The 25,065-nt window shown below is 47.1% G+C and overlaps 2 protein-coding genes across 3 annotated transcripts in view; both read left to right on the forward strand.

Annotated features, from left to right (window-relative positions):
- The first annotated feature begins 5,398 nt into the window (after nucleotides 1-5,398).
- CNEP1R1 (CTD nuclear envelope phosphatase 1 regulatory subunit 1) lies at nucleotides 5,399-16,671 on the forward strand. Of its 2 annotated transcripts, none has more exons than XM_066349540.1 (6): nucleotides 5,399-5,495; nucleotides 6,899-6,970; nucleotides 9,202-9,275; nucleotides 12,444-12,553; nucleotides 12,674-12,728; nucleotides 15,345-16,671. In XM_066349540.1, the coding sequence occupies exons 1-6, from the start codon at nucleotides 5,471-5,473 to the stop codon at nucleotides 15,384-15,386; spliced, it is 378 nt and encodes a 125-aa protein (XP_066205637.1). In that variant the 5' UTR covers nucleotides 5,399-5,470; the 3' UTR covers nucleotides 15,387-16,671. The 2 variants fall into 2 exon arrangements, with proteins under 2 accessions (XP_066205637.1, XP_066205636.1); XM_066349539.1 differs by lacking the exon at nucleotides 5,399-5,495 and adding an exon at nucleotides 6,108-6,291.
- Nucleotides 16,672-20,709: 4,038 nt separating this feature from the next.
- The window catches only part of HEATR3 (HEAT repeat containing 3), a 35,251-nt gene continuing 30,895 nt past the window's right edge, over nucleotides 20,710-25,065 (forward strand). The window contains exons 1-4 of the mRNA XM_066349219.1: nucleotides 20,710-20,992; nucleotides 21,111-21,283; nucleotides 22,524-22,611; nucleotides 24,075-24,187. Coding sequence (XP_066205316.1) covers nucleotides 20,855-20,992; nucleotides 21,111-21,283; nucleotides 22,524-22,611; nucleotides 24,075-24,187 — 512 coding nt within the window. The 5' untranslated portion in view covers nucleotides 20,710-20,854. The remainder of the gene's footprint in view (nucleotides 20,993-21,110; nucleotides 21,284-22,523; nucleotides 22,612-24,074; nucleotides 24,188-25,065) is intronic.

Raw genomic sequence — 25,065 nt, forward strand, 5'->3', positions numbered from 1 at the left:
TATTCTCTGATTTCTGGCCCGGGATCCCACTCAGGGTACCTTTCATTTAACCACCACGTCCCCGTAGGTCCCTCCTGGCTGCTGGCCGTTCCTCGGACTGGCCTTGTTTCTGATGACCTCGACAGTGTTGGGGAGCACCGGCCACCTACCACCTCTCTCCACGTATGTGTGTGTGATCTAATCCCAAGCCGTAAGGGAGTCTCCAGGAAGACAGGGATTTCTGTCTGTCTGTTCCATTTCCCCAACAACTGGGACAGCCCCCTGGCCACGCCCTAGGCGCTCAACGGATAACCGCAGAACGCGTGAATTTGCTAAAGTGACTAATATTCCTAACGGTAAGGTTTCAGACAGCCCAGCCCTTCCCAGTTCGTAGCGTTTGAGTTAGTCACCCCACAGGGAAGCCAGGGAGCCGACACTCACGCTCGGCCACCTCGACAGCTCTCTCCGCGTCCATGGTGTTTATCTGGGTCAACGACTTGAATATTTTATTGCGTTCTGCCCTTATTTATTTATTTATTTATTTATTTTACAAACATAAGTAAAAAAAAAAAAAAAGGAAATGCTGATGTTGGCAAGTGGGAGAAGTCAGCTGGCAGAGATGAACGGGAGATCAGATACTCCCTGGGCCTCCTCTGACCACCCGAACCCAGCACCACATCTGGCAACGCCCCAGCCGAGGCTGTGTGTCCGTGGAGGCCATGAATACCCACCGCGTCCAACACGGGGCGCTCCTTCTTACGCCGTCTCTGTGCTCTCTTTCCAGGAAAAGGTATCAAGAGATCCCTGCTGTTGACACCTGTCTGACAACCTTTCCGTACGTCCTTTGGGGACACCTGTATGCGTCGAGACTCCAGTTTTTCATTCATTCCTCAGTAATTGCTGAGCATATAAAATCTCCTAAACCCTGGGCGTGTCCTTCAAAAACGCGTCCCCCCCTCACTCACCCACTGCCCAGCGCACAGCGTGCCCTGAACGAATGTTTACAGAACATGTGAGAAGGTCTCACTGCCTCAGACAAGAGAGGAAGTGTCCAGCAATGCTGACCTCACCGGCCTAGAGACACATCTGCCTATTCTTCTAAAATTCTAGCCCTCAAAGCAGCGTGCAATGGACAGAACAGTCACATTTACAAAGCCGACCCAGAACTTGACCTCCATTAGACCATACACCATATGCAAGAATTATTCTCGGGGGGACTTCGTGCCACTTCCCAAACACACACACACACACACACACACACACACACACGGCAAAAACTGATGCAAGTGTATTTTTAGGAAAATCTTTTAAAGATTAAAGAATGGAAGTGACTCCAACCTTTATGAACAATCTGGTATAAGGGCCATCGTCCACACGACTGCCGCTCACTCAGCACCGCAAATGTGCTCGTGAGTAAGGGAAAGCCTTCATTCATTTTCCCCGTGCATAAAAAAGTTCTGTTTACACTATGTTGTCGTCTGTTAAGTGTGTGAGAGCATTGTGTCTAAACAAACAATGCACGTATGTCAATTTAAAACTACCTACGTGTCCATCATGAAAAAAAGGATCAACCAAATGCCTCTCTCTCTCTCTCTCTCTCACACACACACACACACACACACACACACACACACACACAGTGAAATATTATTCAGCCTTAGAAAGAGAAGTTCTGAAACATGCTACAATATGGATGGACCTTGAGGACGTTACGCTAAGCAAAACAAGCCAGTCACAGAAGGACAGATACTGCACGACCTCACCTACAGGAGGCGCCTAGACTGGAGCTGTCAAATTCATAGAGAGAGAAAGTAGAATGGTGGTTGTGGAGGGCTGGGAGGAGGGGGAACGGGGAGTCTTCTTGGGGTAAGGAGTTTCAGTGTTGCAAGATGACAAAGTTCTGCACACTGGTTGCACAATAGTGTGGATTTATTTCACACTACTGAGCTGAACACTTCCAAGTGGTTAAGATGATCACTTTTTTCCACGTGTATCTTACCAACAATGAGATAGCACTGCACTTCACACCGACGAGCGTGGGTATAATCGAAAAGACGAGTGTTGGCGGGGACAGGAAGGAAGCGGAACTCTCGTGCACTGATAGGGGGGGACGGAAAATGGTGCAGCCAGCTTTGGAAAGCAGCTTGGCAGGTTCTTAAATGTAAAAACATAAATTTACCACGGGACCCAGCAAGTCCTCGCGTCTACCCAGCAGACATGAAAAAAGAAAAGAATGTGGTATGTCCATACAACGAGAGGCTATTCAGCCACAGAAAGGAGTTCAGTACTGGGGGTAGGCCACACCACGGGTGGACCTCCGAAACTGCACGCTGAAGTGAAAGCCAGTCACAAGAGGCTACATATCATATGATGATTCCACTTATGCGAAATAGCCGGAAAACGTGAGTTCACAGAAGCGGAAAGCCGATCGCCGGTGGCCTGGGTGGAATCGGGGAGTCACCTAAAATGGGCACGGGGCATCTTTTTGGGGTCATAAAATGTTCTAAAATTGACTGTGGTGATGGTTTCTGTGAGTTTACTAAAAGCCATGAAGTATGAAATGGATGAATTGGACAGTATGTAAAGTATACCTCAATAAGCTGGGGTTTTTTTTTAAAAAGATGAAGTCAGACTTCTGGTTTGGACAGCGAGTCCCCACGTGGCCAGTTCCGTGTCTTGCCAGACAATTTCCATAAACTAAACGAGCTAAATCTGCGACTCCTGGAGTTTGCTCAAAATATCATTAAAACGCACATACAATAAACACAGGATAATGATATCCTCCGCAGGTCTTTAGAAGAATAATGAAAAATACGTTAGCTCTCATCTTACAAACGCACAGGGGGGGAGATTTGATTTTCCACCATGCGCTTGGGGACCAGGTCATGCCACCAGCCAGCCTCTCACCAGAACTGGCAAAGCGAAGCCTTGCCCTAAAGACAGGGGTGATGCGTTCTCAACACTATTGCGGACAGCATTAAAAACCCACCATCGGACTGCCTGTGGGCTCTCCTTCCTCCATGATGGGGGAGCCGCGCCAGGAGGCATTCACCTTGCAAACCAGCCTTGGCTTCCATTGCCTCTGGGGCTGAGACAAAAGTGAAATATGATGATGACCATAAAAAAAAAAAAAAAAGGGGGCTGGTGCTTTCAAGATTCAATTCTTGCCAGGGTACTATGGACCTGCACTGATTTTTTCCCCCGGACACTGAGCCCTCGAACAATGCCCAATCTGGCTATACGTGTTCAAATGGCTCCTTCTGACCGAGGGCAGGAAACCGTCTGCATCACCCCTGCGCCCCCGGCTTAGCCAACACTGGCTTCGGACTCCTGCAGACACAGAGCTAGGTGCCGGGGATACAGGTGAGCGAAGATGAGAGCACTGTCCCGTCCTCCTGGGGAGCATTCGTTAATCAGACATTAAGCAGGCAAAACAGTAATTAAATAATCACAGAAGCAGCTCTATCGCTGTGTAAGAATGTCTGGGAAGCGGAGGTGCCTGGGTAAAACCTTCATCATTATTAACTCACGTTACAGACAGAAGATCCTCCCAGGCGAGCTCTGTTGTTTCCTCACGGCCGGGGTGAGAAGACTCAGCCCCAGAGAAGTAGCAGCGTCTTTTCCAGGGTCGCACGGGTGGCCACCCACCTAGGTCCACAAGTGGGTGTGCCGCCAGAAGCCCATCGGCTGCCTCAGTAAACGCTGAAGGACTGAAGGGAGAAGCAAGAGCAGGATTTCCATGCTGGTACCGGAGGCCGCGGGCTGACCCAGAGGGCACACACCTGCACCATGTGAGGACACGCTGCTGAGGCAGGAAGTGCCCTGAGCCGCTGCTGGAGCTCCCCGAGATCACTCTGGGGCAACACTTTAGTTCATTTAAAAAATAATAACAAAATAAAATGAAACAAGCCCTGGTCAGGTAGCTCAGTTGGTTAGATTAGACCATTGTCCTAATATGCCAAGATTACAGGTTCAATCCCCAGTCAGGGCACATACAAGACTCAACCACTGAATGCATAAATAAATGGAACGACAAATCTATGTCTCTCTCTCTCTCCCCCCCTCCTTTCCTCTCTCACTTTCAAATTAATAAATAAAAATTTAAAAATAACAGCCGTGGTCTGTTAGATCGGTTTTATGACCCTCTCAGGGGTTTTGACCCACAGTTTAAAAAATGGCTCCTCGGAAGGTTCGGTGGGCTAATGCATGTAAACAGTTTGGTCCAGAGGAAGGCTCTCAAAATGGGCAGCTCCAAAGTGCTGCTCAGAACTTTCTGAGTTCTCATCCTTGCATGGCTACTTTCTTCTCATCCATCTTGGGGTTCTCAACTACAATGCCCCCACCACCCTGAGCACTGGCTCCTTTATCTCACTGTTCTGTATTACTACTTACCTCCTTCCTAGGACTGCTACCCTTATGTGAAACTACTTACTGGGTGGCATGTTTGCGGCCTGCTGCAACCCGTCCACCCTGAGGACAGGAATCCAGTCCATCTTGGTCATAAGGGTACCCTGATCCAGAGCCTAGCGTCAGGCATGAACGAAACGACCCCAAGGCAATGAGCAAGGGGGCGCTTGAACCAAATACAAATGTAGCCCATGTCTTACAGACTTTATTTTTTAGAGTTCTAGCTATTGGGGTGCTTTGTTGCCTCTTTTATTTAAAAACATTTATTTATTTACTGATTGATTTTCAGAGAGGGGGGGGGAAGAGAGATACATGGAGTTGCTGTTCCACCCGTTCTTGCCTTCATTGATTGATAACCTGTTTGCGCCTGGACCAGGGGCCGAATTCGCAACCTCAGCGTATCCCCACGATGCTAGAGCGACCAGACCACGACTGTTACCTTCTTTACGATTTCTGAAACTTGCCGTGAGAAAAAAAAAAAAAAGTAATCGAGCGGGAAATGCTTGCTAAAAAAGGATTGGACTCCTAGGAAAGAGGTACTATAAAAGTAAGGTATTCCATTATTTGGGGTTCTAGTTAGTTCTGTACATATTTTCCCTTGAGTCCTAGAAGGGGGGCAAGCACGCTGAGTTCTATAGCCCTTGTCAGTGAGCAGAGCCCTGCCTGGAAAGTAGTGGGCGCTGAATCTATATTTAACGAACGAAAGAATCAAGCCGCACACTAGAAACAGACAAATAAACGGGACTGGCTCCGGCAGGCTGCAGTTCCTCCCCGGGGCAGGAGGCGGCGCTAGCGTCACACCAGTCAGGACGCCGGCAGTTCTTGGCCCCTCCGGCTGACCGTCCAACGCTAGGCCCCGAGGCAGTGCAGGAATCAACCAACAGAAAACCGTCTTAGTTGTGAGGTCAGACCGACGTGCCCAATGACCGCAGCGGGTCTAGGCAAGGGGCGGGGCGACGGGGAGGGGCCGAGAGGAGCGGTTAGAGGTGGGAGTTGGCGTTCCGGGCCGGGCGGGGGGGTGGGGGGGAGCCGCCGAGCTGCGATGCCGACGGGACCGCGTCCGTGACCGGAGCTGCCGCCCGACATGAACTCGCTGGAGCAGGCGGAAGGTAGGTGGGCCTCCCGGGGCCATCCTGGAAACCGGAGGGGCCGAGACCCCGCCCCGGGGGGAGAGGAGGCCGTGCTGGCGGGACCGACGCGGCCCGAGCTCGGGGGGCGCAGGAGCCGGCCCCGGGGGGCCGCCGGGCCGGCCGGACGCTGGGGGGCGTTGCGCCCGCTGCCCCAGGCCCCCCGGGTGAAACCGTGGACGGAGCGCTGCTCCGGGCTGTTTTTAATTCATTAGTAAGCATGGGCGCTGCGTGCGCCGGGGCGCGTGGACTCGACTCCGACTCCAACAGCCCCGTGAGCCGGCTCCCGACTTCCCCTCCTTTTATTCCCGTGAGCCGTTTCCCCGGCTCCCGCCGCGGGTTCTGGGAACCGCCGGGGCGAGCGGCTGCCTCTCGATGTCCCCGATCTCCTTGTTTTAAAGCGTGCAGAGCGCGACCGCGTGGGGTGGGGGACCCCGCACCTGGCTGGGTCGCGGCGGGCACCCGGGGCGCCCCTGACCTTTAGGTTTAGGAGGCGTCGGGGCAGCGGTGGGTGGAGCCAGGGTCGCCCGCCCCGGTTCGGAGGGAGGAACGGCGCCGGTTGGCGCTCCGCGCCCGGCCCGTTAGCGGGTCACCAGTCCTGCCTGGTCCCGGCGCAGAGCGGCGCCGTTAATGAAACGGAAGGGCTGGAAGTCGGAGTCGGGTGTCTGCATTCCAGGGGACTTCGAAGGCCGGCTTCCTCGGATGCGAGCAAGTGCCGTATTTCCCCACGTAGAAGACGCGCCCCGTTTTGAAAAAATTGGGGGGTCTAAAAAACCGGGTGCGTCTTATACCTTGGTTGTAGATTTTTTTTTTACTTGCATTCCCGCTTTTTTGCATGGCTGAGGGGTTGTATGAATTTTGTGATGAATAAAACTTGAGTTCAGTAACTTTATGTAATACTTTATTTATTTATTTATTTTCAAATTTCGGGCCCCAAAATTAAGGTGCGTCTTATACATGGGAGCGTCTTTTACATGGGGAAATAAAGACCGTACGTTATTCTAACGGGAGGCGCTTGGCTCCCAACAGAAGTTTAAAACGCGACCTGGTGTTGATCCTTTTATTTGCAAACCCCCCTCCCCCCAAATTTCTAGCCTTTGGTTCCCGCTTGAGGCTGCTGCTGCTGCTCCTTTTCCACCAACCATTTTAAGAAGCTTCTAAAAGTAAACCAGCCAGTTACCTTATATGTGAAATTGGGATGAAAGAAACCTAATGCTTTTGTCAAGCGCGCTACGCTGTCGTAGCAAAGGAAGTAAGCAGTGCAGTGGGCCTGTAAGTTGGTGTGTTTAGACCTGAAGCAGCTAGAGTCTCTAAGATTTCATCTTCATGAACTTCAGCTATGTAGCACGAGTAGCTAACGAGGAGATTGCACTGTTTTTACCTAGATCTCAAGGCTTTCGAGAGGAGACTTACTGAATATATTCATTGTTTGCAACCCGCCACTGGACGTTGGAGAAGTAAGTGCCTGAATGTTTTTTAGGGGGAAATAAACTTTATGGGGATAAATTGATACTTTTATCCCTTGCCGAGCAATGATTTGCTTTTATGGAAAACTTGGATAACAAATATTTGCTTTACTGAACTATAGATTCCCTTTTGTTTTGATAGTTTTTAAATCTATTTAACGTTGTAAACAATGCATTATAAAGGAATTTTTAAGAAAGGGAACTGGCAGTGCTAAGAACTACATTACATATGTGATAGAATCTTCAGTAGCCTGTTTAGCAGTTTTACGATTTGTCTACAATCGAAATAAAGTTTTGTTACAGAAAATCATATCGAACATATATAGAGTGTGACAAAAGTAGGTTTGTGTGAATAGGCGAGAGTTTATTCTTGTTATTATTTAATAATTATTGTATTATTTTCTATACAAACAACTGTAGACCTATTTTTTTCTCATTGTGTTTGTTAAAGATTATGAAATTACTTAGTTGATTTTAACAGCATAGTTGTGCTTCTTTAGAGCCTAACCTAGGAAAACACGCATATTATTACTGTATTTTCACAAATATCATGACTATTGCAAAATATGGTTTCAAAGAATTGCGGTTACTGCAAATGGAAATATATAGCAAATGCAGGCAAATATGCAAATGATGACATCACAAACAAAATACTTTGCTAACTTATGTTGGGACCCATCTTAATTTCTTGGATGTTTATTGTTGAGACTTAATTACTGCTGAAAAGGAAGTACAACAGCACACATCGGGGCGTGCTTTATTTCAAGTGCTGCAACCTAATTTGTGGGACCCAAAAAGCACTAATGAAGTTACGAGTCTTTTTCTGTCAAGATTTTTCATGCAGTTTTTCTTAGATCTGTTTGCGAAGTTTTAACCCTTTGAGTAGTGTTTTTTGTTAACCCTTTGGGTAACGAGTGTTTTGTTAACCCTTTGAGTGAGGACGTGAACGTTCATACTACTCAGAGGGTTTATTATATGCTACGGAATTCTGATTGTTGAGAATTTACAAGTAGTGATTTTTTTCAGGTTCTCTGCTTTACCTGTAATTACCCCCAAAACTTTGATTCACTGCTACTTGAGAATCTTTTAAAATGTGTATGATGCTGCCCCATCTTATAAAATGTAATATAACGAACTTACTTTACTTTTTCTGAGGGGCGTGGTTTCGCTGCTTACATATAAATGATGTCAGCATGTGTGGTGTGTGAGGTCCCCTCTGGTGGGTTTGCTTTTGCTTTATTTTTTTAAAAAACTGTACTGTGGTATATTTCTTATTGCAAATATAAAATTATAGGAAATTGGTTTTAATCTGTTCTGAGCTGAGAACATAATTTTGATTGTTATTAAAAACCTAAAATGAAATTGTTTTTCTGTGATTTGCCTCTTCTAAAAGTAAAATGCCAAGAATTCTAGATAATTGAGATTTTACTATATTTATTTGTTTTGTATTTTTTACTACATTGCTCTTAGAAACATGAGCTCTACATTTTAAAACTATATGCATTGCAACTGAAAGACAGTTAACTGTCTTGATCAGACTATTAACTAGGTCTTTGTACCTTTTTATTCTTTTTCAGTAATGCCATTTATTCTTAAGTTTATTCATGATTTATTTAGAGCTTTTTAAAATAATTCTAGCTTAGTGGAGAGAAAGACACCTTTTCTGAGATTTACTCCAGCCTTCCTTTAAGGCCGTCGAGAAAATCCGATACTGATTCCAGTGCTGGGCCCACACTCGCCAGCACTGAGCTTTGTCTAAGTGAACAGTGGGCAGGTCTGCAAGGCCGGCCCTTCAGTCAGAGCTCAGTCCATTCAGAAGGGAGTCTTTGTTTGGTTTGTTTATATTAGAAATATATTAGAAAACGAGGGGCTTGGTTTCTTCTTTTTTTTAATTTGAATTTACAAAATCTGCAAAGTCAGCACAAAGCACATTGAAACAGATTATGTAACAGAATCTTAAAGTTTTACCATCTGGTTCTCACTGCTTTTAATGGCATTAACTTCCATGAGATCTGACTGAAATAATAAGGGGAACAGCATTATCCTCAGTTACAAAGGTTCACAAGATTTAGGAGAGTTCCTCAAGGTTCATGGCGAGGCTCCCAATTCCTGAGCCGTTGAATGGAGTGCTGCTTCCTGTGGCTGTCGCTCCCCAGTAACTGGTGGCAGCAGTGTCAGGATGGAGAGCTGCTTCCTTACTAATTCTGTGTTTCTTTTATCAGTGCTTCTCATAGTGGTATCTGTCTGCACAGCTACTGGTGCCTGGAACTGGTTAATAGATCCCGAGACACAAAAGGTAGAAGTTTTGATTTAAAACCTTTAACAGACTAAATGAGATACTGGATATAGTGGTGCTTTGTTCATTATATTGTTCAAATGCTGCTACCTGTTGATACTAATAGTGGTATTAATCATTGTATTAAAAATATGCCTTACATTAATGTGCTTAAGAAAAACCTTGGCTGGCTGTTGTGCATTAAGTGTCTTTACGGGAGAAAAGGCCTAAGAAATATTCCTCCACTTACGTTCTCACTCGTTTCTGAACCTGTGTGCAACTTGCACGTGTCTCGTTGGTCCATAGTGTGCATTTTAGTGTAAACATTGTCTGTGTTCTGCTTCATTCGGTGCCAGCTTTAAAAAATTATAAAACAGCCTTTTCTTCCATGAGTTTGGTTAATACCTTTCCTCACCCCATAAAGCACTTGAGATGCCTTAGCAGGAAAGATATATGATAAAATAGCAAAATGTAAAATAATAAGTCAAGACTAGAGAAAAACTCATTAAATTAGGAAGTCAAAACCAGGACGGAATCCAGGTCACTGATAGTCTCCAGTGGTTTACAACCTTTCTACACTTGGGGACCAGTGAGAATAGGAGCATTATTTTGGGGACCACTAAGGCAGAAATCACCCAGAGCACAAGCGAATTTGACTAAGATTATTGAGTCTATAATTTTCATACAACATTAGGGTAGTTAACTCACAAATCAGCGCACAATTTCTGGGCCCCGGTCTGCAGGCCGGCAGTTGGAAAACAATGGTGTAGGCCGTGTGGGCAGGCCAGTTGCCAGAATTGAGTTATAGAGGAGTCTCAGAGTTACGTGATCAATAAAGTCTGTGAAGAGAACATATGTGTAAATTTCTTGAGTTAGCAAAGCTTTTATTTCCTCAATGTTAATCTCTAACAAGAGCTGTCCCATTGGACACTGGGCGCATGCCTACACCCAATGCAACAACAGTTCAGAATGGTATTTCTTGCAGCATCCTTTGATGAAAGCTGATAGCACGTTTCTCAAATTCGACTTCTTTTGAAATTAAGATATTAACTTAGGTCTTAATTTCAAACTCGGCCTTTTTTATTAGAGAGCAGTAGTTTCCAGCTCCCCAGTGAAGTTTCTCCCCAGTGCAGCTGGGTTGAGGTAATATGGTGGTGTAATTTTCACAAATCTTAATCTACTTCCCCTTTACACGGTAGTTGTAGCTTTATTTAGGACCTTCTGGGTTATTCAGGAGGAACCCCTGAACGCGAGGCTTCGGTGGGCAGTGTGCCTGGCGGTTCAGCCCGGGGTTGTAGCATGTGGTCCCCCCACCTGACCAACTGGGGTGGGGCTGTGAGAGGTCGGGCGCTGGCGATGGAATTCCGTGTTAATAGAGGGGCTTGTGGCAGATGGGAGACTCTCCTGTGTGTTCATTTAGAACAACCTGATCTTGAGGCTGCACTCGGTGCTCATCTTTAGGGGAAGAGTGAAGGAAACTGGCAAGAAGATTGAAAAAGGTCTGTCTGGGGAAATGAAACTGACTTCTAATTGGGAAAAATATAAGCTGATTTCAGCTAGTTGAGATCTTAATAAGACACAGAATTAAATGTAATTTGAAATAGGCCCAAAACTCTGTAGTTAATATGATTTTCTAAATTAGGTGAGAATATAACGATTAGCCTAAGGGTTGGCTCTGTATATTTAGTATTTAATAACCTCCAACCTGACAAGGGTTGTAAGTAGCGATTGTGTCTGCAGCAGGAGCTGCAAGCTCAGAAGCCAGTGGCTAGCTGCAGGGCCCCGAGAGGGAATGTGGGGGCTGGGCGCACGGGACCGCCTGATTAGGGGGACTGCTGTTCGGATGCGGCCGCTTGACTGTTCCCACGGAGGGAAGAGGGCTGGTACTGTCCGGTCCAGTTAAAATGACAACGTGCAGCTCTCAGTGCGAACATTATGCGGCCACAGACACACAGCTGGCGGGGGTAACACTGTCCTCGAAGGTTTGAAGAGGACACGTCCCTTGACCAGTCATCTTCCTGCAGGAGCTCACCCTCTAGGAGCTTCCTCCCGCTGTTGCAGGCTCTCCTCTCGTCATTGGACAGGTGCCTTTAACCAGGACCATGCCTGGCCGTCCACCAGGTGCTTTTCTTCAGCTGAGTCTCTGCCTGAAACGGACGCACCTCTTGACGTGACGGGGCGTGCAGAGGCCCTTAGCTCGAGTGTCGTCCCCACTCACCTGCCAGCCCACTGAGTTCTTTTTCCAGACTCTCTACCTTTGTCTTGTCTCCCTCCATCTACTTTCCGACCGCAGGTAGTCTAGCTTCAGTGCCCGCTCTCGTCCCGACCCTGGGTCTGGGATGCCGTCCCGACACATAGCCTTAGTGTCCTGGGTTGCCCTGTTTCCTGCTGTCAGCTGATTGTCCCAGGTCTGATGCCCTGTTTTCTCCTGAATTCTAGTTATTTATGGAGAGCCACTAATGGGTTTTCCCTGTTTGAGTGTCCTATGGGCAAATGAATCTCAGTGGCTTCACAACCAGACTCGTTATTGCTTCTGCAGAGGGGAAGGGTGGTGCTGGTGTTGAGTCTTGTAAGGAGGTGAGGAGCTAGCCCGGGGGAGAGAACAGGAGTGTGGAAGCTTCCATGCCAGTGTGGCAGAAGGGTCCAGCTGGGACGAGGTTATGCGTGGCAGGGTTGTCCCAGCTCTCTTAAGGGTGCCTTCTAACGGGGAAGGTAACTGGATCCCATTTAGCTGTGTTTTCATTAAGGTCAGATCGTCTTCATTCATTCAGTGCTTACCGAGCACCTGTGTGGGCCACGTGACATTTCAGACGTTGGGGGAAGCCATGCACAAGACAGTGTCCCTGCTTACCGGGAACTTAGTCTTGTGCTTTTTCAATTGCTTCTCGCGAGGAGGGGTTCACTAAGTTTTTTGTAGGGTGGTTTTTTATTATAGGAATGAATTTGTGGTTCAGATATTTGGAATGAATGGAGGGAATATTGCTCTATTATCTTGCTACATTGAAGATATAGAACATATATATATTACCTATTTTTATAGCGTAGCAATACTGAGAACTAGGAGTGTTGGAAGTCTTCAGATCCTCTATTTTAGAGGATTAAATGTTCTGCATGTGTGTGTAAGTGAGGAGATAGGACTGTGCATTGTTCTAAGAGTTTCACATTACATTTCAAACTCTTCCTTTACAGGTGTCCTTCTTCACGTCCTTATGGAATCACCCATTTTTCACCATTAGCTGTATCACTCTAATAGGCCTGTTTTTTGCTGGCATACACAAGAGAGTTGTTGCTCCATCGATGTATCCTTTACCAGGTTGAGTTGCACTCTGAATGAAGTCAAAGCACCTTCTCAGCGAGCTCGGTGCTATTAACAGCTTATTCTTGAACTAGTAAATTTTCCTTTGACCACGTGTGTTCAGTATAGCTGCTCGATGTCGAACTGTATTAGCAGAGTACAATATGTCTTGTGATGATGTAAGTATTTTCTTCATTTGAAAAGACAGATGTTTGGGCTTAAGTAAAAGAGGTATTTTATTAACAATAATTGGAATTTTTATGATGAGATTACATTAAGACCTGATTCGTATAGATTAAAACAGTTAAGGCCCTGGCTGGGTGGTTCAGTGGATAGAGCATTGTCCCGGTGTACCAAGGTTGCGGGTTTGGTCCCTGGTCAGGGCACATGTGCGTAGCAACCAATGAGTACAGCTAAAACAGAACAGCTAAGTAAAACAGTGAGTGGATGCTTCTTGCTCCGTTTCTCTCAAATGGGAAAAAAAATTTTTAATAAATCAAGTAGATTAAACCCATGGGTGAACCAACAGGGATCTGTTCATCCAGTAGAACACGGTCTGTGTGATATAGAAGGTGACATGGACCTGGCAGTGTGGATGCCTGGTGGCCCAGATGACGCAGACACACTGCGGGAGAGCGGTGGGTGCAGAAGAAGGCACTGTCGGGCCCCATTCGTGCCCAGGCCCCATTCATGCCCAGGCCCCAGCCGGCAGAGTGACTGGGAGCCGCTGTGTCTGTGAAGGGCGTGTGGTTCCCCGACCAGAAAGCTTCTGGTGACGGTGATGTTCTTTAGCTTGATCTGGGTCGTGACCGCATGGCGAATGCATTTGTCAGACCTCATACAACTACACAGGATTTGAGCATTTTACTGTGTATAAAATATACTGCAATAAAACAGGAGAAAAATTAGTGTCAAAGTTTTATCAAGATACCAAGGAATTACCAAATAGTAAATGACCAGAAATTGAAGTGAAAGTGAGAATTGAGAGCTGACTGGAATCCTGATGACACTTTTGACCTGAGGAGAATAATAAGATCTGTTCATTAAAACCACCTAGAATCTTACCAACCAAAAATAATCACCATGTTTTTATTTTGTCATGTATTTTCATCTACTTTTTATACAAGAAAGATGTGTTATGGATTTTCAACACAACATGAGGGGTTTTTTTAATTGAGAGCAGGGGAGGCAGAGAGACAGATTCCTGCATGAGCTCTGACTGGGATCCATCCTACAAGCCCCCTATGGGGCGATGCTCTGCCCATCTGGGGTTTTGCTCCATTGCTCAGCAACTGAGCTGTTTTAAGCACCTAAGGGGACACCTAGGAGCCATCCTCAGCACCTGGGGCCAACTTGCTCTAATCAGTCAAGCCATGACTACAGGAGAGGGCAGAGAGTGAGAGAGGGGAGGGGGAAGGAGGTGCAGATGGTGGCTTCTTCTATGTGCCCTGACCGGGAATCAAACCCAGGATATCTGCACGCTGGGCCGACGCTGTACCACTGAGCAAACCAGCCAGGGCCAACATTATGATTTAAAAGCCACCATTTATTAGCTATGAATCATGTGCAAGGTCCTGGACTTGCATTATCTCAGTTAAGGTCTTCCACTTTAATTATATAGTGTCCCATTTTATGGCTGCATCCTCATTTAATCCCCTATTAAACATACACTTTGCACACTTTGAACATTATGTAGTTGTATGTTCTTCACTAAAGCCTAAGCCCATGAGGACCAGGGACTTCGCTCCTGACTGGATCTCTAGCATCTCACACAAGGCCTGCACCCAGTAGGCATTCAGTGAACGGAGCATGAAAGCGTTAATGTGTGTACATCTTATACTCGTGTTAGTTTTCTTCAGATGAATTCCTACAAATGGGATTGTTTGCATTGTATGCTGTTTTTGTTTTTTTTGTGTTTTTTTTAGAGACAGAGAGAGGGATAGATAGGGACAGACAGACAGGAATGGAGAGAGATGAGAAGCATCAATCATCAGTTTTTTGTTGCAACCCCTTAGTTGTTCATTGATTGCTTTCTCATATGTGCCTTGACCGTGGGCTACAGTTGATTGAGTAACCCATTGCTCGAGCCAGCGACCTTGGGCTCAAGCTGGTGAGCATTGCTCAAACCAGATGAGCCCGCACTCAAGCTGTCCACCTCGGGGTCTCGAACCTGGGTCCTCCGCATCCCAGTCCGACGCTCTATCCACTGCGCCACCGCGCCACCGCCTGGTCAGGCGCTAGATGTTTTTTATGAATGTGTCACTTGGCCCATTGAAGAGCTGATTCACTTACACCAAACACCAGCAGTATATGCATGTCTGTTCCAGCTGGTGGTTTACATTTTAATTTGAAATTGAAATTTACTGTTGGAATAATAAAAATCAATTTTGAACTTTGAAAATAAGTACTAAAATTTTCTGTTGGAAAAGGAGATGCTTTTGCCAGGTACATAGTTTTATTTATGTTTTATATACTTCGTTTGGTAAGGAGCATAAATTTGTCCATACAGGCTGGGGTTTTATTTTACCTGGTAGATTGGCTGAATTTTAGGAAGCCAATGGATGAGGAATTCATCAAATAAAGATTGTATGTGTGCATGGTAAAGTAATAAAAGATTTTGGCAGAAAGCTTCATTCAAAGAAAACTTTGAAAATATAACAATTAATTGCTTAATCTTAACTACATTTACAGAGAAGTGTTCTTAAACCCTGTGAGTGCTCTTTAAAGTTTATAGGTAAATGGTGGTATTTTTAATAGAACTGTATATTAAAAAAACTTACTTTTTATTTTTACAGACGGGAAAACTAATTTTGAAACCTAGGCCTCACGTTCAGTGACAATCTGCAGTCATTGTTACGGGACCTAAAACAGCCTTTCTTCAGATGAGTGGTACAGCAGAAAGCCATAAGGATTCCGTTTGCAGTTGGGTATGTGACGGTCATAGCAACAACTGACAAGAAGTGTGCAATACTTACCCGGACGTCTTGATGATGACTCACAGTATCAGTGCTTCGGTACCTTTGATTATCTGTGTATCAGTATTAGTGTCACTTTAATACTTCAGCTTCTGCAGAGATTGCTGCACATGAAGTATGTATGTATGTATGTTACTAAGTTAAACTTAGAACCTCATCCAGTTTTTATGATGTATTTTTGCAAACTACTGTAAATAGCAGATCAATGCCAACAACGTCAGAGGAAAGCGTCACGTGGACTTGGTTCTCCTGCACCAGGGTTTCAGGAACATCGCCCCCTCCACGGCTCGTGAAAACCAGCTGGTAGTATGGCTGTGCCTTCGTTCTGACACTCTTTCTAAATCGCAATGCAGGAAAACCAGCAGCTGAGCTTGGACTGCGGAAAACGCATCTCCATTATGTTGTAGGAAATTAGAGCTGTTCTGAGAAACAATTTCTGTTAAACCAGATAGTGAACTTCAGCCACTGTTGTGGTATTTTCCTGTTGATTGTTTTCATTTAATGCTAAATTGACTTTATATTTTTAAAGTAATTTTAAGAACACTCCAAAGGCTTCTGGTATATCCGTTTGGTTATAAATTATGTATTGTCTGGGAATTCGGTGATTATTGTTTTAGATAATTGGATTTTACACTGTGGTCGACGTGCTGTTACACTAGCATTGTGTACGTGCTCATCCACTCCGTCCCTAGGAGGACCGGGCCGCGCACCAACTAGGGTCTGCAGTTCTCACTGTTAGAGAGTGTTATTGACATACTATGTATGACTATTAGCCACGTGTACTAGAATAACCCTTAAAATTAAACTTGGGATTGCTATAAATATTTTAAAGAACTGGAGGTGCCTTTTACCTGTTTATTAGAAGATTTTGAAAGGGTTTAAATTATTTCAAGAGCAATCTTTTAAATTTCATTTGACATAAAGCTGAAAATTCAATAACAACAAAAACTTTTTAACCAGGCTACTATTTAACAGAAATGTTCATCTTAGCTTTCACATGTACAAAATTTTATTCTTTGATCTCTAGCAATAAAACCCTCTGCTCCTAAGAAGTCTTAAGAGGGGTATTCTATATATTCTGCGTTGTTTTGTTTTCTGTAAATTTTTTAGGTAAATATGTGCATAAAAATAAATACTTTATATATAATTGGGCTTTTTCCTTGGCTTATTGCAAGTCTGTAACTGAAAAATTTTGCAAACGTCCTGTGAGTCTCAGATACAAGCTAGCTCCAAGTGAGATTTTACTTGAACTCTGCCTGGTAGAGCACATTTCAAGTAGCACTTGCAAGTACCCAGTTTATGAGGCTATGACTTTTACTATCTCCTCATTGGCTGATATCATTGGCTCTTAATCAGGAAATGCGGGTTTTCTCAAAGTGCTTTACAAGCTTGAATTGCCAGCTTCCTCCAAGAGTATAAAGGTGATGGATTTGATGGGTCCTCAGACCTTTTCGGAGTTACCAGCTACTTTGAGTATTTCATGAAAGCTGTGCATCTTCTCCCCTAGAAAAACACGCTTGTGTTACATACACATGCTTTGCACGCGTTTGGGGAGGATTCCACACATTTCCTGTTGCCAGCCTCCTTGGAGTCCATTGACTCCAAGAAACTTGGCTCTGGCCGGTTGGCTCAATGGTAGAGCGTCGGCCTGGCGTGCAGGAGTCCCGGGTTCGATTCCTGGTCAGGGAACACAGGAGAAGCACCCATCTGCTTCTCCACCCCTCCCCCTCTCCTTCTTTGTCTCTCTCTTCCCCTCCCGCAGCCAAGGCTCCATTGGAGCAAAGGTGGCCCGGGCGCTGAGGATGGCTCTGTGGCCTCTGCCTCAGGCACTAGAATGGCTCTGGCTGCAACAGAGCAACGCCCCAGATGGGCAGAGCATCGCCCCCTGGTGGGCATGCCGGGTGGATCCCGGTCGGGCGCATGCAGGAGTCTGTCTGACTGCCTCCCCATTTCCAACTTCAGAAAAATACAAAAAAAAAAAGAAAGAAAGAAACTTTTATTGAACATATGTCATACCTTTACCCCTAGCAGAACAATTCATTTTCCAAGAAAATCTTTGCTTTGGTTGAACTCGGCTCTAGGGTCATCGCCAAGCTAGCTTCTCTTCACTGCCCTCGCCCTCATACCTGCTTCCATGCTGTTAGGAAATTATTGAGTCCGGTCCTCTGATTTTACATGTGGGGCCAGTAGTCTCAGATTTTCAGAGTGACTTCACTCTAGATCCCCTGACTTACTCAGGAGAACCAGCAAGCCCTGTCCAGGTAGCTCAGCTGGTCAGAGCGTTGTCCAGATACACCAAGGTTGTGGGTTCCATCCCGATCGGCACATAAAGGAATCAGCCAATGAGTGCATAAATAAGTGGAACAATGAATCAATGTTTCTCTCCCTCTCTGTCTAAAATCAATTTAAACATTTTTTAAGCAATCTTTTTTTATGTTTATTGATTTTAGAGAGAGGAATGGGGAGACAGGAATATCAGTCTGAGCCTGTATGTGACCTGACCAGAGATCGAACCGGCAACCTCTGCGCTTCTGGACGATCCTCTCACCAACAGAGCTATCTGGCCAGGGCTAGAAAAACTTTAATAAAGTTCTTGAAATTTATAAAATAAAGCTAGAACCAGCACCAGAACGCAAGTCCGTGGACTCATTGAGAAATAACTGTGTGTGCTGGACTTAATTCATGAGCCATTATAACGTCACGGTTAGGAGCACAGACCACACCAGACTGGGTTTGGATCAGATCTGCTACTTGCAACTCCAGGTGAATTCGTGACCTCGGTCTCCTCATTTAAAATTGGGCTTAATGTTCCTCTGTGTAGGTAAGGTACCGGGCAGGGCAGAAGTAGGGTCAGAGGCGAGTACACGCGTTTATTCTGGTGCTTTCTTTATGAACAGCTGTAAACCTACTTTTGCCCAACCTTGTATAGGATTTGTCAGTCTTCCTGGTTTATGTTAACTATTAAACGTTAATTCGTGTAAAGCGCAACAGCGTTTGGCTACAGTCACTGCTCAGTAAATCTAGTTAAACCAAATCTCTCATTGGCTCATCCCCACAGGGAAAGAAACAGCAGGAATCTGTTTTTCTTTCATCCTTTTTGGACTAGATTCCGTGCCCAGCTCTTTGCTGATTATGGGATCTCTATATTCATTCAAGAAATTGCATGCCTATTTTGTGCCAGGCCTGGGGCCAGTTTGGGAATACAGTGACATGTGAAAACAGGCCCAGTCTCGTCCTCACAGGGGTTAGTGTCCACGTGGGGAGAGTCTGAGGATTGTGTATAACTATACACAAACACATTGCCACTGGAACTAATTTTGAGCTGTGTTTTGAAGCAAAGGAAAGGAAGACCCGCCCCAGTCTTCACAATCAGGGCACGCAAATGCAATGGTACTGGCAGAAGTGACACTCGCCCTCACTAGGACGCGGGTGGGGACTGGGGCCTGCTGAAAGCTCGGAGGCAGAAGAGTTTAGCCCTCTGGACATTAGCTAGAGGACAGAGTACAAGAGGAAATGAAGCTGCAGGCTGGGAGGAGATCCTACAGCCAGCTAAGATTTTGATCTTTATCCTAAGGGAAGGGGAAGCCACTGGAAGGTTTTAACAGGGGTCCCCAAACTTTTTACACAAGGGGCCAGTTCACTGTCCTTCAGACTGTTGGAGGGCCGGACTATAAAAAAAACTGAACAAATCCCTATGCACACTGCACATATCTTATTTTAAAGTAAAAAAACAAAATGGGAACAAATACAATATTTAAAATAAAGAACAAGTAAATTTAAATCAACAAACTGACCAGTATTTCAATGGGAACTATGCTCCTCTCACTGACCTCCAATGAAAGAGGTGCCCCATCCGGAAATGCGGAAGGGTCAGATAAATGGCCTCAGGGGGCCACATGCGGCCGCTGGTCATAGTTTGGGAACCCCTGGTTTTAAGCAAGGGAGTAAATATGCAGAAATTGGAGGGACCTTGATTTTTTTATAAATTGCTAGCTGCTCTCTGGATAGATAGAGTAGAAAAAAGACTAGAAGGCCACTTGCTCAAGACGAGAGAAGACTTGGGCTAGGGAGTGGCAACAGATGAATGGCCAGATAAAAGATCTAGGAAGTAAAACTCACCAACATATAGTTGGGGTTCCAAGTTTTGTACTTACAGTAGGTCTTGAATAGGCGGGAGCTTCTGTACAAGTGTAGCTACACCCCTGTGATTGTTTCTCAAAATATGCTTAATGTGACGTCCAGTAGTAGATAGTCAACCCCTTCACGGCAGGGTTGCCTGCAGGGTGAACTGTTGACCTGAAAGCTAAGCATTTTTTGGGTGCTCGATAAACACGGGTAATTATAAAGATTATGTAAGCGTCTTCTTACTTTCCCTTCTTTCTTAGCACTTATCACAACTGTAATTAAATAGTTATTCATATAATTATATGCTTAACATACCTCTCACTGAACTTTAAACTCCATAAGGACAGAGACAAAGGACAGGGACCAAATCTGTCTTGGTTATTGTTTTATCCTAATGTCCGGCGCTGGTGCTCAATAAATATCTGTGAAGAAAGACTCCTTTTGTTAGTTGTTAAATAAAAGTTTCAACGAAATATTTATGTAGTGCTTATTATGTGCTGGTCTCTGTTCTTGGCCTCTTAAACACTTTTAACACCTTTAATCCTATAACCACTTCATTACGTATGTATTTTTAAGTCTCCATTTCACTGATGAGAAAACTGAGGCAGGAAGATTAAGTTACTTCTTAAGGGAGTCCATTCTAAAACATTAACTAGGCTTCGTCTATAACAGGAGTTGTGCTAAGCACTGAGGACACAAAATAAAATTGTAGTTAATATTTTTTCAGCACCTACTACATGGCAGGCTTGGTGTTAAGTGCTTTACACAGTTGTATTTCAGCCTCACAGTAACCTTGCAAGTTAGGTATCTTTAATCCCACTTGATTATGAGGGAACTTAAAGGTTTGGCCAGGTTCAGTAACTTGATAAATGTCACCAGCTGGTGGGAGGCGCCGGTCGTCCTATCATTTAAATCCAGGCTCCTCCTTCCCGGGAAATTCCTCAAGACTCCGCCCCTCAACCAGGTCTGTCCCCGCCCACCCTCCTGTACGCCTGCGCGCTCCTTGCGCCAGCCCCCTCCTCGCTCGCCACGCGCAGCGCGCCTGCGCACTGTCTCCCACGTGGGCTCCGGCAGTGAGTGGGCCCAGCTGAGCAGCGGTACAAACCCTCCCGCCCCTTCGCAAAAAACCCTGCCACTGGCTGGGCAGCCTCCACCATCTTGCTGCCGCCCTCCTCTCTCGGTCTTCTCCCCCAGCGCACATTGCCATGGGCAAGAGCAAAACAAAGCGCTTCAAGAGACCTCAGTTCTCCCCTACCGGCAACTGTCAGGCCGAGTTGGCAGCGGCGGAGAACGGGACTGAGCAAGAGGAGGACGACGGGCCGGCGGCGGAGCTGCTGGAAAAAGTGAGACCAGGGCTCCCGGGTCCCGAGGGGCGAGGCGGGGACGAGGGGAGCGGGCCTGCGGCGGACCCCCGCGCGCCTGCGCGCTGCTCTCCCTCAGACACTTGCTCTGGTCCTGCAGCTCCAGCACCCGAGCGCCGAAGTCCGCGAGTGCGCCTGCGCGGGGCTGGCCCGGCTGGTGCAGCAGCGGCCGCTGCTCCCGGACCTGGCGCGCCGGGATGCCGTGCGCCGCCTCGGGCCGCTGCTGCTCGACCCCAGCCTGGCGGTGAGGGAGACGGCGGCCGGCGCGCTCAGGTAAGCGGGTTGGGCATCCGGGGCGGTGCCGCCTTCTGTCTGCCACGCGCCATCCTTGTTACGTTTCATCCTCGGTGCACCTGTCCTAGGCAACGCGGGAGCGCCAGAAACGACCCAGGGACCCTCCTTTGCAGAGGGAAGGTTTGAACTCAGACTCCAGAGGTTTCCACGCTTTCCGCGTGCACACCTGGCCGCCTCACGCAGCAGCTGCCTGCCCAGCGTCCTCCTCTAAGGGCCTAACGTACATTGTCCCCTCTCCAAGAACCCCCCAGAGAGTCCTGAGGTTCAGGGAAAGCCCCCCGCATATGGGGCCGGGCCTTCCAGGTGCCCAGGAACTTGAGCAGGCGGGTCATTGGGCGAGACAGCTGAGATCCCTGCCTTCCCAGAACCCATGCTGGAGAGACAGGAGAGCGGTGAGCCGGCAGAAGCGACAATAGCTAGGGAGACATGCTATGGAGAAAAGCAGGAGGGTGACGAGTTGTGGGTGAGACGTTACTTTAAATCGGACGCTGTCTAGATGACAGCTGACAGATGAGATAGATAGCCGGATACGGAAAAAACGGGAAAGAGCAGGAAACGGACGGGGAAACAGCATCAGGAGGCCGCAGAAGAAGGCAGGCCGCAGCAGCAGCTTGGCAGGGTTCAAGAATGACAGATTAGTGTGGCTGGGTAGGGTGGCGGTGAGGTGTTATGGGACATGAGGCTGGAGAGGTGGACAGGAGCTTGGACGTGCAGAGCTAAAGGACCAATATATTCATTGTAAGCAATAGTGTTCTGATCTGATTTACCGTTTCTGAAGGCCATTCTGGTGGCTGTGCAGCGCGTGGACTGTACAGGGGGCCAGAGTAGAAGCTTGTATGCATTTTTAGTCCTTACGGTTCTGTCCCTGTGGACTGTGTTTCCTTCATTGACAGGGTTGCTTCAGGGGATGTCGTTCTCAGTCGCTTTACCCTTGCTGCCCCTGAAGTCTTGATTCCAGGAGAAGGCCCTTCACGTGAGATTAGGCTATGACTTATTCACATTAGATAGGAAAAGTCTTTTCTCCACTCCCTTCCCTACAGTCACACACCTGCGAACAGGTGGAAATCGATGGATTGGCTCCACAACATCTTATCAAAATAATAAGCAGTTTTGCCTGGGAAAAGCTTAAGTAGGGTTAGAAATAGAAATAAATGTGAGAGCTCCACAGTGTTTTGTGACGTGATCTGACAGTAACCCATGCTTTAAACTTCTCCTGTAGAAATCTCAGTGCTTGCGGAGGTTTTGAAGTTTGTGATGACATGGTGACTAAGGACATCATGACTCCTCTGGTCGCACTGCTTAGAGAGGTATGCAGCTTTTAAAGTATCTTAACGGTAGTTTTTAAAGGTAGCTTTTGTTATATAAACTTAGTGGGGGTTTTGTTTGTTTGTTTGTTTTTAGTACTCTAATGCTATTTTGTCTTCCCTCAAAACACCTGCGGCAATTTTGGTTCTTTTCCTAGAAACACTGACCTCTCGTCACTGACAGCAGTCTCTGTAGTCTGTCCCCCAAACCTTTATTTGTATGCTAGTTGGAAAAGACCTTCCTGGAACTATAGACAGACTCCTTTAGACCTTAAACTAAGTACAATAAAAATAATAGTATTATTGATCGCTCATTTCTTCACCAGGTGCTGTGTGTGTACTGTTAAATCCTTACAGTAGTCTGTTTGTACCAAACACACTGACTTTACAGATGAGGACACTGAAGCAGACATTAGGAAGTAGCCTTGAAGATGACATTCAGTTCCCAAATTTAGTACTGTGCCGACTTTATTGCATGATGTAGTTCAGGGAGTGAGGAGCTCTCTCTCTCTCTCTCTCTCTCTCCCTTTCTCTCTCTTTTGCACACCTCTGATCCACTATTCTCTGTTGATGGGTGATTTTCTATATAAAGATTATCCAGTTTTGATGAGAGGCACCAGTCTTGTTCCTTTTTGGAGCAGTGGTTCTACTAGCAGTGATTTGTCCCACAGACATTGGGCAAAGCCTGCAGCCCGTTTTGAGCTGTAAGCTTCGGGGTAGGGGCTGCTGCCAGCATGTGGTAGGGAGAGACCAAGGGTGCTGCTGAACATCCGACAGAGCCCAGGGCAGCCCCCCACAAGGGAGAATAAAATCTTCTGGTCCAAAATGTCAGGTGCTGGGATGAGAGGCCCTGCGTTTAGGGGTGCCTTGGAAGATACCGGGGGGGGGGGCGGTGTTGCCAAGTGCTTCACAGCGCCCACTTTGGAGCCAGAGTACCTGGATCTGAACTCCAGCTTCCCCATATACCAAGCTGCACCCTCAGCAGGCTCTGCACCTCAGTTTCCTGTTTGTGGTGGGAGGTTGGGGATGATGGTTCAGCCTCATAGCTTTGTGGGGACAGGATTAAATGGCTTCATATATGAAACATGCTTAGACTGGTGCCTTGCACAGAGGAGGTCTTGAATAGCAGTTACCTCTTACTATGTGCTGCCTTTCTTTGCCATAGCTACTGTATCACATTAGATGAAATACTTTGTATTAAAAATACTTTGTATTGATTTTGCATCTTCATTTCAATGTGAAGTGCTTTATACCTAATTTGTACAGTGACGTGTGACCCTGTCCTTGCCTGCCGTCTCATGTCGGAGGGGAGCTGGGTTGAGGGAACTGTGCTGCTTATGAGAATTTGATTGGCTTGTTGACCACTGTCATTTCTGACGTTGAGTGTCGGTGATTCTTCGCCATCATTAGACTTCTTGTTTAATTGCCCTTTTGAACCAGGGTGCTAATACGCTATTTGGTTACAGTGTAGTGCTGGGCTGGATTCAAACGAGATGTGTCCACAGGAAGAGAAAGATCGGAACCGAAATTCTGTTGAGAACATCGCCAACGAGGCTGTGAACGTGCTGTGGAATATATGGTGAGCTGCTTTCCACACACCGGTCCCACTGCGGTGCTGCTCAGGCCGCTGGTCCCTCTGTCCTCAGACCCGTGGTCCCTCTGTCCTCAGTCACGTGGTGCTGCTGCTCGGGAGGGAGTGGAGTCAGGCGCCCCTTCAGTCCCTCCTGGCTTCTCCCTTTCCCTCCTTGCATCGCTCCATTGTTTCCTGCTTTACGGCTCTCCTCTCCAGTCATTGCTGCTGAGCAGACTGAGAGGGGCCCTGGCCCTGGGCGTGGCCGCACCCTGTCCCCCCCACTGCCCGTCTCCAGTCATTACTGCTGAGCAGAGTGAGAGGGGCCCTGGCCATGGGCGTGGCCGCACCCCGTCCCCCCCACTGCCCGTCTCCAGTCATTACTGCTGAGCAGAGTGAGAGGGGCCATGGGCGTGGCCGCACCCCGTTCCCCCCACTGCCCGTCTCCAGTCATTACTGCTGAGCAGAGTGAGAGGGGCCCTGGCCCTGGGCGTGGCCGCACCCCGTCCCCCCACTGCCCGTCTCCAGTCATTACTGCTGAGCAGAGTGAGAGGGGCCCTGGCCCTGGGCGTGGCCGCACCCCGTCCCCCCCACTGCCCGTCTCCAGTCATTACTGCTGAGCAGAGTGAGAGGGGCCCTGGCCCTGGGCGTGGCCGCACCCCGTCCCCCCACTGCCCGTCTCCAGTCATTACTGCTGAGCAGAGTGAGAGGGGCCATGGGCATGGCCACACCCCGTCCCCCCCACTGCCCGTCTCAGTCATTACTGCTGAGCAGAGTGAGAGGGGCCATGGGTGTGGCCGCACCCCGTCCCCCCACTGCCTGTCTCAGTCATTACTGCTGAGCAGAGTGAGAGGGGCCATGGGTGTGGCCGCACCCCGTCCCCCCAC

Source organism: Saccopteryx leptura, chromosome 9 (genome assembly GCF_036850995.1).
Source record: "Saccopteryx leptura isolate mSacLep1 chromosome 9, mSacLep1_pri_phased_curated, whole genome shotgun sequence".
In the NCBI taxonomy this organism is placed as follows: Eukaryota; Metazoa; Chordata; class Mammalia; order Chiroptera; family Emballonuridae; genus Saccopteryx; species Saccopteryx leptura.

What these genes read in the sequence shown, in the direction of transcription:
- CNEP1R1 (XM_066349539.1), top strand. Translation starts at nt 6,144, where the DNA reads ATGAAACGGAAGGGCTGGAAGTCGGAGTCGGGTGTCTGCATTCCAGGG. An exon ending in CGCCACTGGACGTTGGAGAA is followed by an intron (nt 6,971 to 9,201) that starts GTAAGTGCCTGA and finishes TTCTTTTATCAG; the next exon opens with TGCTTCTCATAGTGGTATCT. An exon ending in AGAGTTGTTGCTCCATCGAT is followed by an intron (nt 12,554 to 12,673) that starts GTATCCTTTACC and finishes ACGTGTGTTCAG; the next exon opens with TATAGCTGCTCGATGTCGAA.